A 12,849-nucleotide genomic window follows, 5' to 3' on the forward strand; every position below is an offset into this window, starting at 1 on the left:
TAATAGATGGGATGATTTAAAAGCTATAACATAATTGAGCTCAGAGAAGAATTTTTATGTTTCATTACTCAATAGATATAAAAAGGCAATCATTAAATTCAGGAAACAAAAGTATACAAAGGAGGCTGCTTCCAAATGTGATGCAAGCTATGATGGAACGTGATTCAGCCATTTGATGGAGTGAAAAATAAAGAATCCAGTTTATCTGGATGCAAATAATGTTGTCCTCAAAATGATCATTTGACCACTAAGAAGAAGAAGTAATTATTGTACCATACTTGGCTCAGTCATGAATGATATCTTTGTAGTCGAATTAATGTAAATTAAGTTATTAGTTTGCAACCCTGATGACTTGATCTATAGACAAAGGATAGAAAGCGATTTTGTTTATCAATCAATCTTGACAAAGCAAAAGTTCTGATGTAAGGGAAGTTAGAATGTGGGAGAGAAGGGAGAAATTTGGGGGATGTTAGCATTCTTACTTTCCAAAATGAGAATATTTAAATCCCTCTAAGCCTCAGTTACTCACCTGCAAAATGAGAAATAAAGTATTACCCAATGGGGATGTTGTGAGGATTAATGAATATATGTATGTCAAATGCCTAATATGTGATAGGTACCCAACTAACTGAAGTAGTGACAGAGAGGAGTAAAGGAAGGCAAACCTGTGCATAGAAGGAAGTCAGCCCATTTCCTAATGAGGGAAAAACATCAACTTTAAAGTTGGTCTGTAAATCACCTCTCCTTCTGACATTGTCACTGCCCAGCAAGCAGGGTGGTGAGTTTGAGTAATGAAAAAGCAGCAGCTGTGTGTCTAGCACAGGACATATGAATGACAGAACAACACTGTAAGTAGCATCACCATCAGCATTTTACAGTCATGGGAACTGAAACTCAGAGAGGCCACCGGATTCACATAGGACCAGCCAGAAGTGGCTAAGTCAGGGCTAAAACCAGGAACTGCAACTTTAGATTTCATTGCCTGCCACTGAGACTATCTAATTTAGACCATTTAGATAAGCACAATGAATCTGAAACACTGGATGAGCTCCTGGCGTATGCTCTGTACACAGTTCTAATGAACAGGCCCCTAGGTTTAATTAAGGAGAAAAAAGATTTAATTGTTTCTCCCAACAGCTGCAAATTATTTACATTGCATTTGTGTTGATGGCTAATAAAAGAGCAAAGGAGTGTGGGGACAGCCTCGGGTGGTTGTAATTCTTCCAGGGTCCATAATGAAGCATCAGTCTGAATGCCAAAATGTGAGAATGGATGTGCCTACTGTCCAGTTCACACCTGCAGTGGCCAGAGCTTCTCTCTGCCCTGGGCATGGTCCAATCTGTAAAAATGAGTTACAGGGGCCAAGACCTGAGAATAGCAAGGCACATGTCCCTGCCTCATTAGACTGCTTTCCAGTTAGTTTGTGATTACTGTGGAATGGGTGAGAAGGAGCAAAATGGTGGCCCTGGTTGAGTCTGCCACTGCTCCTGAAACAGTTCTGAACTGACCTTTTGAAGGACGATGAGGTGGGAAGGGAACAGGAGCCACTGCCTCAGAGCTGCTCGCAATTCTATAAGCTCTCACTTCGCTGTGGCTACTGAAAAATATGTAATGTAATATATAAAATATATACTGTATAATGTACATTACATATATATTATAATATGTGTGTGTGCACTTCTCAGATGTCACAAAGTATGAGTTTCTGATTTTCCTACTTATTAATTTTTAACCATATAATCGCCTTGGGAAAGTTACACCTTGTGGAGGTAGTTTATTCATCTTTATAATGATCATGCCTACCTCACAGGATGCTGTGATAAGCATTGCATATGTGACCACACCTTTTAAACTATGACGTAGGGTGTGAAGTTTGGCATCGAAACAATTTTGATTATTCTAGAACCCCCTCTCTAACCTGTTATTTTGATTCTAATGTACCTACTCTGTATCCTGACTTCTGTGAGGGTATTGGGGGTGGGCAGAGGGGACTAAAAAAGAGAAACCAAGCAACTTACAGTTGAGTAATCAGATTAATGTTTTAGAAAGATCACTCTTGATACCAGTCTGCAGAGTAGACTACAGTAGGACAAGATTTCCAATGGAGAGACCAGTCAGGAGGCCCCTGAAGCCATTCAGATAGGAGTGGGTTGGGCTAGAACCCATCAAACAAAGACATACAAGGGGAAGAATTGGCAAGAACTGAGTTTTCACCAGATGAGGTTCTCACATTGGAGTATGACACCAAATCCTGGCACAGTCTTATTTCAGTTCTCTACCCTTCATTAGTACCTGCTGATAGAAGTATACTGTATTCATTTGCTAGGGCTGCTGTAACAAAGTACCACAAACTGTGTCTATTAGTCCATTTTCTTGCTACTGATAAAGACATACTCAAGACTGGGCAATTTACAAAAGAAAGAGGTTTAATTGAACTTATAGTTCCACCTGGCTGGGGAAGCCTCACAATAATGGCAGGTGAGGAAGATCAAGTCCCATCTTACATGGATGGCAGCAGGCAAGAGAATGAGGAAGATGCAAAAGCAGAAACCCCTGATAAAACTCTCAGATCTCGTGAGACTTATTCACTACCTTGAGAACAGTATGGGGGAAACTGCCCCCATGATTCAATTATCTCCCACTGGGTCCCTCCCACAACACATGGGAATTGTGGGAGTAAAATTCAAGATGAGATTTGGCTGGGGACACAGAGCCAAACCATATCATTCTGCCCCTAGCCCCTGCCAAATCTCATGTCCTCACATTTCAAAAACAATCATGTCTTCCCAGTAGTCCCCCAAAGTCTTAACTCATTTTAGTGTTAATCAAAAGTTCACAGTCTAAAGTGTCATCTGAGACAAGGCAAGTCCCCTCTGCCTACGAACTTGTAAAATCAAAAGCAAGCTAGTTACTTCCTAGATACAATGGGGATACAGACATTGGGTAAATACAGCCGTTCTAAATGGGAGACATTGGCCAAAACAAAAGGGCTACAGGGCCATTCAAGTCCAAAATCCAGTGTGGCTGTCAAATTTTAAAGCTCCAAAATGATCTCTTTTGACTCCATGTCTCACATCCAGGTCACCCTAATGCAAGAGGTAGGTTCCCATGGTCTCAGGAAGCTCCACCCCTGTTGCTTTGCAGGGTGTAGCCTCCCTCCCAGCTGCTTTCATGGGCTAGTGTTGAGTACCTGCAGCTTTTCCAGGCACAGGTGCAAGCGTCAGTGGATCTAGCATTCTGGGGTCTGGAGGACAGTGGCTCTCTTCTCACGACTCCACTAGGCAGTGCCCCAGTAGGGACTCTGTGTGGGGACTCCGACCCCACATTTCCCTTCCGCAGTGCCCTAGCAGAGATTCTCCATGAGAGCCCCTCCCCTGCAGCAAACTTCTGCCTGGGCATCCAGGCATTTCCGTACATGTTCTGAAATTCAGGTGGAGGTTCCCAAACCTCAATTCTTTACTTCTGTGCAACTGCAGGATCAATACCACATGGAAGCCACCAAGGCTTGGGGCTTGCACCATCTGAAGCCATGGCCTGAGCTCTATGTTGGCCCCTTTTAGCCATGGCTGGAGCAGCTGGGATGCAGGGCACCAAGTCCCTAGGCTGCACATAGCTCAGAGGCCCAGCCCACGAAACCACGTTTTTTTTCTTTTAGGCCCCAGGGCCTGTGATGGGAGGGGCTGCCATGAAGACCTCTGAACATGCCCGGGAGCCATTTTCCCCATTGTCTTGGGGATTAACATTGGGCTCCTCCTTACTTGCAAACATTTCTACAATTGACTGGAATTTCTCCTCAGAAAATGGGATTTTCTTTTCTATCACATTGTCACGCTGCAAATGTTTCGAACTTACCTGTTCTGTTTCCCTTTTAAAACTGAGCGCTTTTAACAGCACCCAAGTCACTTCTCAAATGCTTTGCTGCTTAGAAATTTCTTCCACCAGATAGCCTAAATCATCTCTCTCAAGTTCACAATCATACAAGTATCTAGGGCAGAGTCAAAATGCTGCCAGTCTCTGCTAAAATATAACAAGAGTCACCTTTGTTCCAGTTCCCAACAAGTTCCTTATCTCCATCTAAGACCACCTCAGCCTGAACCTCATTGCCCATGTTGCTATCAGCATTTTGGGCAAAGCCATTCAACAAGTCTCTAGGAAGTTTCAAACTTTCCCACATTTTCCTGTCTTCTGAGCCCCCCAAACTGTTCCATCCTCTGCCTGTTACCCAGTTCCAAAGTCACTTCCACATTTTGGGGTATCTTTTCAGCAACGCCCCACTCTACTGGTACCAGTTACTGTATTAGTCTGTTTTCATGCTGCTGATAAAGACATACCCCAGACTGGGCAATTCACAAAAGGAAGAGGTTTAATTGGACCTCTTACCATCCCATCTTACATGGATGGCAGCAGGCAAAGAGAGAGTGAAGAAGCCACAAAAGCAGAGACCCCTGAGAAAACCATCAGATCTCGTGAGATTTACTCACAACCAGGAGAACGGTATGGGGGAAACCACCCCCATGATTCAATTGCCTCCTACTGGGTCCCTCCCACAGCATGTGGGAATTATGGGAGTACAATTCAAGATGGGATTTGGATGGGGACACAGAGCCAAACCGTATCACTGGGTATCTGGGAACAAAAACTTACTGTCTCACATTTACGGATGCCAGAAATATGAAATCAAGGTGTTGGCAGGTCCAGGTTCCCTCTGAAGGCTCTAGGAAAGGCTCCATTCCAGGATTGTCTCCTAGCTTCCTATAGTTCCTTGGCTTGGGGCTGCACAACTCTATTTTCACATGAGATTTTCTCAGTGTGCATATATCTGTGCCACAATTTTCCCTTTATATAAGTACACTAATCATATTGGATGCAGAACCACCCTAATGACATTTTAAAACTTGATTACCTCTGTAAAGATTTTATCTCCCAGTACATTCACATTCTGAGGTTCTAAGTGTTAGGATATCAATGTATTTTTTTAATGTAGAGGACACAATTCAACCCGTAAAATATAGTTGATATGTATTTTCAGTGTATTAATTGTTCATTGGTTAATATTTAATTCAGCTAGTGAAATTATTGAAGAACAACTTAAGTTGCTAGATAATTTAGACCACTGAGATACACAATTTTTAAATGATCAGAAAATATTCAAATATCTGATGTATCTTTGCATATACAATGATATTTATACATGTGTGTGTGTATACATGTATATAAAATGCAGTAACTTCTAATGATGGATCAGATTTGGTTGAGGTCAGAAACCTGAGCATACATAGTAGTAACTGCTAGTTTATTGATTGATAAAGGACTTTAACTCTGAAACATCTATTAATAGATGGTAGCATTACAGAATTAAAGCTTTCAATCAGTTCTCAATAGTATCTATCTATACTGGGTATCCAGAAATACAAATAATTGGACTTTGATGAGGTGAAGAACCCATGGTCTTAGAGGCAAAACAAACAGTGTTTGATAGTCAATGCTGTCTCTCACCTTCTGAGTGCCTTGGGTGAGGTGTTGAACCTCTCCCTGCACTTCTCTGAAGCTTTTCTGGGTTTAAAATGGGATTAACATGCTCCATGTCTCTCACAGGGTTGTTGGATGACAGCCTATGATTGGGCAAATATACAATCTTAATAATACATTATTATGGGTTTGTTATTTAAATAATGATCCTTTTTGTTTTTTCTTTCCCCTATTTTCTAGTCAATAAGCACAAGCCATGGATTGAGACTTCATATCATGGAGTCATAACCGAGAACAATGACACAGTCATTTTGGATCCACCACTGGTTGCCCTGGATAAAGATGCACCGGTTCCTTTTGCAGGTGAGATTATGGCTTAGTATGGCTGGGCCTGGCTCACTTTGAAGATGTGCTGTGAAACCTCCACAAAGCCCAGAATATAGCTTTATAGCTATTGTCACCACCCTGTGCATCTCTAGATCAGCCTGTGATGTTAAAAAGCTGTATGCCTCTTCTTATTTCTGGGATGGATTCTGGCTCTCCTTGTGTTTTTGTTTGTTTTTTCCTTCATGTTGCCTCCAGTGCAAGACCCTTGTTTCTTCTTCTAACGAGTGGTAAATTGCTGAAGCGGCCTGCAGAGTTGGAGAAGTTGGGCTAGTAAGGTTCTTAGGGGAATTTTACCCATAAAGAGATAACCCGTTGTCCCCGCTATCCACATATAATCGATAAATGGAGACTTGTTGCTTGGTAAATGGGCAAGAGAAAGGAGAGAGAGAGAAAGACCAGGAAATATCTGCTAAGAGTGGCACAGGGTCTTGTTCTTGAGCTTCCAAGTGGGTGTGTCTTTGGAGGAGGAATCCCAAGGCAGTGCCATATTTCCCTCTTGTGGCTACAGAGCCTCTCACTATCATCAAGGCTACGTCTGCTTCCTCCTTGGACCCTCTTCAAATGGTAGGCCCCAGGAGGGCTGAGTGAGGAACTCGGCTATGCCTCATGCTTCCATGGATTTTGGCAAAGAGAAGGGACTGGTCATGGCAGTGGGAGGAGGGATTAGACAAAGGATTTCTGAAGATGCCTGCATCATGAGTAATATTGTGAACATTTTATAACTGTCGGGAGAAGGACAGGAAATTTAATGAAGGTTTTCAAGATTTCTAGAAGATTGCTTTCTGATAGATGGGTGCCGGGCTGAGGTTTCACCACGATGAAGTCTGTTTTTTTTCTGACAGTTTGCCTGCTACATTATGAGCTACTTGGGCAGAGAAAACGGGGTTCTTTTGCACTTCTAAGAGATAAGCTCTGTGAAGACATCTTTCATTATGGAATATTATAAAGTATGGAGTGAGAAGGTAGTTATATTAAATTGGGAAATTCAGTATTATGTGAAGACAAACCCATAAGCATTCTTGCAAAGAGTGAGGGAGATGCTCTACTCTCAGAAGAAAGCTTTATTTTATGTAGAATGAAAACCACCGAGGGTACCTGTGACTTCCATAATGTTTAGAATTGAGGCATTTCCATACATTTCCCAATCACCCTCAGAAGTCCCAGTTTTACCAAATGCCAGTTGGAAGTATAAACTCCTTGCAGTCTTTACCACAAAAGGTGAAGTATCTTCCCTAAACCTTCTTTGCCAGTCTAGGAAGACTCCAACACATCTCTTTCTTGGACATAGCTAATAATGCTATTTGGCTTAGTCAGCAATTATTAGCAACCCCTGAAATGAGATTTTAAAACAAATATTAGTAAAAATGTTTGGGTCATGGAAATGTTTGGTTTATTATGCACTTAAAAAAATGGATGCCAGATGTAGTGGCTCATGCCTGTAACCCCAGCACTTTGGGAGGCTGAGGCAGGAGAATCATTTGAGGCCAGAAGTTCAAGATGAACCTGGGCAACATAATGAGAACCCATCTCTACAAAATAATAATAATGATAATTATCTGGGCATGGTGGTGCTTGCCTGGTCCTAGTTTCTCAGGAAGCTGAGGCAGGAGAATCACTTGACTCAAGGAATTTTAGATGGCTGCTGTGAACTATGTACAAAATGCACTCTATCCTGTGTGACAGAGCAAAAAATAAAGAGAAACAACATTTAGAAATTGGGAGATTTAGCATAAAAATGCAGGATTATGGTTTATCTTGATAAGTCTGAAATACAGAGCTGAGTAGTGGCTTTCGTTTCTCCACTGAGCATGAGCCCCTTGCTGCCCTCAGCCCCTCTCCTCACAGCCTATATACAGAGGCCCTTCCATTAAGAAGATCCTCTCGTTCACCTTTCTGTCTGAACATGTGACCCCTCTTTCAAATATGACAGAGAAAATAAATGACAAACAGGAAGTAATCAGATGACATGAAGTCATTGCAGTGTGCTGAGGCTGGCACTATAAAAGATGAGCAATGTGTCTGATTGTATGTCTGCTTTTAATGTCCTGTTCTCATCTCATGGTGAAAGGGAAACCAAAGTCGTTGAATAAGCTATTCTACAGTAAAGTTATAAGCTCTCTCATGTACAGACTACAATAGAAAAAAAAAAATACCTCAAGCAAATCTGATATTTGAAAGTTTGGATTTACAAAAGGTTATTAAAGTTTGTTGGTTATAGGGCTGAAGAAGAATTAAAGGTTTCATCTGAAGACTCACAAAAGGATTTCCTTAAGTCAGAAACCCACCAAATGCCTTTAAACTTGAATTTGTATTCTGACCGTTAGATGCACCCACAACTGTTCAGGCACTTCTTGAAACTATAGTTTCCTTCTAAGCCAAGCCCTGAGTAGTTATTTCCATTCGAAGACAACTTCTATACTTCTATTATTTGCAGCTGCCTTAAAAGAGTCTAGCTTAATGCATCAAAATATAATCCTCCAAGCTCTTAGGAGTAAAAAATAAAGGTGGTTTTTAGAATGGCCGGAGCTATTTTTCTCAGTGTTATTTATGATCAGCTCTAAGACAGGACACAGGCACTAGCCATCCATCCATGCTGCAGGCATTTATTTTAAAACATTTATCTTAAAAAGAAAATACCGAAGATTTATTTCAGATCCCTATCATTCTCATAAAATTGAAAAATTCATATCTGCCAACTCCATCACTCCTCGAAGTCAACTGAAGCTTTTAGTCCTCCCTTATCAGCTGCTTTTGTATTGTGTGTCAGTTTTCCCACCCCTTTCCCAGTGGTCTTTATTTCTCATTTAGCCCAGGAGATAGGCTCTAAGCTTTGGGGAAGACAGTTCCATCCATACCATTTGTGCTGTTATTTCTCTAATGTGTCTCCCCTTTAATTTTTTTTTAAGCAAAATGTTTTACATATAGATTCTGCCAATATATCATTTAGAATCATACATGATCTCACATGATTTTCATTTAAATATTATGATTGCATTTTGTAAGTAATTGCAAAATTCAAAGATTTAACATAGCTTTTATGGTATATCTCCTGATTATGACAATAACAAGTGAGATATATAAGTATTTATTGTAGAAACTATGGAAAATACAGTGAAACACACAGTAAAAGCATGAGGTATAACATTTTAGTCTATTTCCTTCTTGTCATTTTTCTGCTTTTTTTTTTTCATTCAAAAATTGTGATCACTCTGGGTGCTCATGCTTATAGTCCCAGCACTTTGGGAGGCTGGGGAGGGGAGGATTGCTTGAGCCCAGGAGTTTGATACCAGCCTGGGAAACATGGTAAGATCTTGTATCTACAAAATAATAATAATTACTAATAATTAGCTGGGTGTGTTGGCACGTACCTGTAGTTCCAGCCACTCAGGAGGCTCAGGTAGGAGGATCAACTGAGCCTAGGAAGCTGAGGCTGCAGTGAGCCAAGGTTGTGCCACTGCACCCCAGAGCAAGACCCTATCTCAAAAAAAAACTTATACCTCATTTTGAATACTATAACTTATTTTTTCACAGTAATGAAAATTTGCCATTTATTACATATTTTTCTGCAACTTTTAAAATGATTACATGATTTCCTACTTAATGGATGTTCTGGAGTTCACCATTCTCTGATTGGCACTTTGCCTATTTCCAATTCTCTTTTATTATAACATGTGTCCACATTTCAGATTCTGTTGTTTGGATGGTTTTCCAGAATTTCAGTTAATTGGCCAAACATTTTAAAGGTTGTGAAACATGTTAAATTGCTTTCCAGAAAAGTTATATGAGTTTGCAATTTCATTCACACCACCCAAGTCCCTCAGTCCCTGGCCCTCATAAGGTGCATTCTGATGGTGGGATTTAGTAGTAGCCCTACTTTCATCATCTGTAAAATAATACAAGCTTTCTGGAGCTGTATGTTGTTTTGATGAAATTTAAAGAGTGTCTATGACACATCTTGCAATGATTCAAGATACAGAAGTTTAATAAATTTGAGTTTCCTATTCCATACCCTCCTCCCTGCCAGTTTGGCAGGGGAGATAACTAACTCAGAGAGGCTAAGCAACTTGCCCAACATCCCAGAACAGGCTAGCCTGGGGCTGAATCTAGAGCCAGGGCTTCTCAGCACTTACTCTGAGTTCTCTTTCCCTATGATATTTTCTTTTGATCCCTGTCCCACCTGATTAGTAGAGTGCTGATGCTTAGTGAATGAAACCTCCCTCAGACTTCAGTCAAGTCCACTAGACTTGACTCAATTCTCAACCCAGTGTCTGAGCTCTGTAGATTTGACCTTCTTAGAATCAGATACAGAAAAATAATTCTTGAGTAATAATGAAAATTCTGCCCGCTGCATGGAAAAAAATGATAATGAAAGCAAGCTGGGCACACCATGAACTTATTAATTTCTACCTGTGCCCCACCGAGGCCTGTTAGGAAACTGTAGAGACTTTTAAATTTGAAGGGAATTAGATTGCCTTTCAGAGATGATAGAACTGCTCATTTGTCTACATTGGGCCAGTCTGGACTTGTCTTTTATAAGGACAGGGCTGCAGAGAATGATCAGGCATAATTGGCTGACTTCTCAGGCTAGGTGACTCTCTGAGGGCTGCCCAGAAAATTGCCTGGGACGTAATTTGGCCTGGTTTTGATTAGCTGGTTACAGTGCTGGTTGCAGCTGGGAATCCTCTTTCATACATGGTTAACTCTGTTTGTCCTTTTGTTCAGGGCCTGCCAGTCTATCTGCTTCCTTATCTTTGGATCTGCCTCAGGGTCTTGTTCATGCCTCAGGCCCTATAGGTGCCTGATGGCAAAGACCCTCCCACAGGGATTGGGATAGACCCTTGGCAGAGCCTCTCCCACATGCTTGGGATGGCCACGTGTCTTATGGTGAGAAGGGAAGGTAGATGTTGTGAATGGTCACAGGCTTTGGCCCAAACTAACATAGACTCTGCCACTTACTAGCTGTATGATCTCAGATAGGTCACTGAACTACCCTGAGGGACAGTTTCCTTATATTTAAAATGGGGGTAATCATAGTACCCATTCCTGGTGTTAATATGTAGATTAAGTAAGATACTAACGCAAAGTGCCTAGAGCTCTCTCTGGTAGCCAGTAGACACCCAATAAATCATAGTTGTGATAATCATAGCAATGATAATGAGAGTAATCAGAGTAATTGAAATTTGTATTATTATCAGTAAGCCACAAGTGTTTGATTCATTTGGGTTGATTACAATAGTGCAGTTATAATCTGTGATTTTTTTTGAAAGAGAAAATTTTGAGTTTGTTGTAAGGCTTGATCACCCATTTGTACTATCAAGCTATGTTGCCTAGATTGCTGGGTAGTGTAATGGTGTGGGACAGTCAGTTAAATAATGTGTAAGGGAAAATAGTTTGAAAATTGTACAGAATTCTACAAATAAGTATCAGTTAGTTGAGAATAAATTTTCTTAAATTCTACCTATGATGCATCCCTATGGAGTAATCTATTAGTTGCAAGATATAGTTTCAGACTCTTGCAAACCATGTGTCCTTTCATTACACACACACACACACACACACACACACATACACACACACACTTATGTCCAAACCTTACTAACCTTGTGGAACAGGTAAGTCAGCTATCAGGATTCTGTTTTGCAAGTGAGGACATTGAGACTTAGGGAAATTTCAAAAACTGTTCAAGCTTACCTAGCCAGGATGGATCAGCCCTGCCACTCAGTTCCGTACTTTTAGACTCCAAGTCCTGCCTTCTTTCTCTTCTGCCAGTTTTCCAGTGTGTAGGACTTATCTCATTGGAAGTACAAGATTTACATGATACCCGGACATGGCATTAAACAGTGCTGAATCCCATGCTGAGTGAGTCATTCCCCTTTAAATTCTCTTTCTGATCATGTCCAGGAGAAAGGTGCAGCTTGGGAGGTTCAAGACATCTTCAACACCACTCAAATATTGCTAGTCTCTCTTTTTGAGAAAGAGGGAGCAAGTCCTATCACAAAGCCTTCAGTAAGCAAAAACATCAAGCTAGAATTTTAATAATATTCAGTTGTATTTTATTTAGGTTATTCTCTATTCAAGGCAAGGATTGCTGGCTTTTCATTTTAGTCATTCTCTTTTAGAATAAATGCACTCGAGTTTTTAAAAACGCCAAATTAAAACAAATTGTAAGTAAACTAATATTTAGGCAGTTTATGGAAGCAGCAAAAATTATGAAAGAGGCCTGTGAGTGAGAACCACGTGGGATATTGTGGAATAACCACATCAGGACCTCACTTCCCTGTCCAGCGCCTTCAGGATCATGAGCACAGTACCCAGCCTTCTTCACTCTGTCTTGCCTCACAGCTCTCTGAGCTCGGACCTCACGGCGGAGATGCCATCCACATCAGTCTCACAGTAGATGTGCCTTTGCATTTCAAGCTGGCTTGTTTGGGGCCATTACTGAGGACCGGAAGATAGGGTGTCCCCTGGCATCCCACTCTGTTTCCCAAGCAGTCATGTGGCTTCATCACCCTCCCTGCAGAAAATCAGCTTCAGACCTATCTGGAATCCACCATCTGGGCTACTGCCTCTCACCTACAAGATTCTGTTGTGTACTTTTCCATCATATTCTGTGCTCAACCTTGATGCCCCAGTTCTGTCCACAGCATCCTGGTTGGAGGGAGTTTACTGGCAGTAGCTGGGGACCTGTGAGGATGGGCACACACAGCTCCTCCTCTGAGTGGTCAGAGGCAGACTCTGAGGGCACAAAGCCCATGGAGCAAACCTGAAGAGGATGCCCCAAGGGGATAGCTGGAGGAGGGACTAAGAGCCAGAGTACAGAGGAAGGAGGACAGGTGCAGGCTTCAGTCAGCTAAGAAGAAGAGGGTAAAAGGTCACAAGTAAATACCTACAGCAAGGACCATGGGTTTCATGATCTGATTGATGGTAGAAGGTGAGGGATGGGGTCAGCAAGGCCTATCATAACCATACACCAATGAGCCTTACCCAGAGCTG

The 12,849-nt window shown here is 41.5% G+C and overlaps 1 protein-coding gene across 1 annotated transcript in view; it reads left to right on the forward strand.

Annotated features, from left to right (window-relative positions):
• The window catches only part of CLSTN2 (calsyntenin 2), a 679,153-nt gene that overhangs the window by 267,865 nt on the left and 398,439 nt on the right, over positions 1 to 12,849 (forward strand). The window contains exon 6 of the mRNA XM_011998542.1: positions 5,710 to 5,832. Coding sequence (XP_011853932.1) covers positions 5,710 to 5,832 — 123 coding nt within the window. The remainder of the gene's footprint in view (positions 1 to 5,709; positions 5,833 to 12,849) is intronic.

Source organism: Mandrillus leucophaeus, unplaced genomic scaffold (genome assembly GCF_000951045.1).
Source record: "Mandrillus leucophaeus isolate KB7577 unplaced genomic scaffold, Mleu.le_1.0 Scaffold573, whole genome shotgun sequence".
NCBI lineage: Eukaryota > Metazoa > Chordata > Mammalia > Primates > Cercopithecidae > Mandrillus > Mandrillus leucophaeus.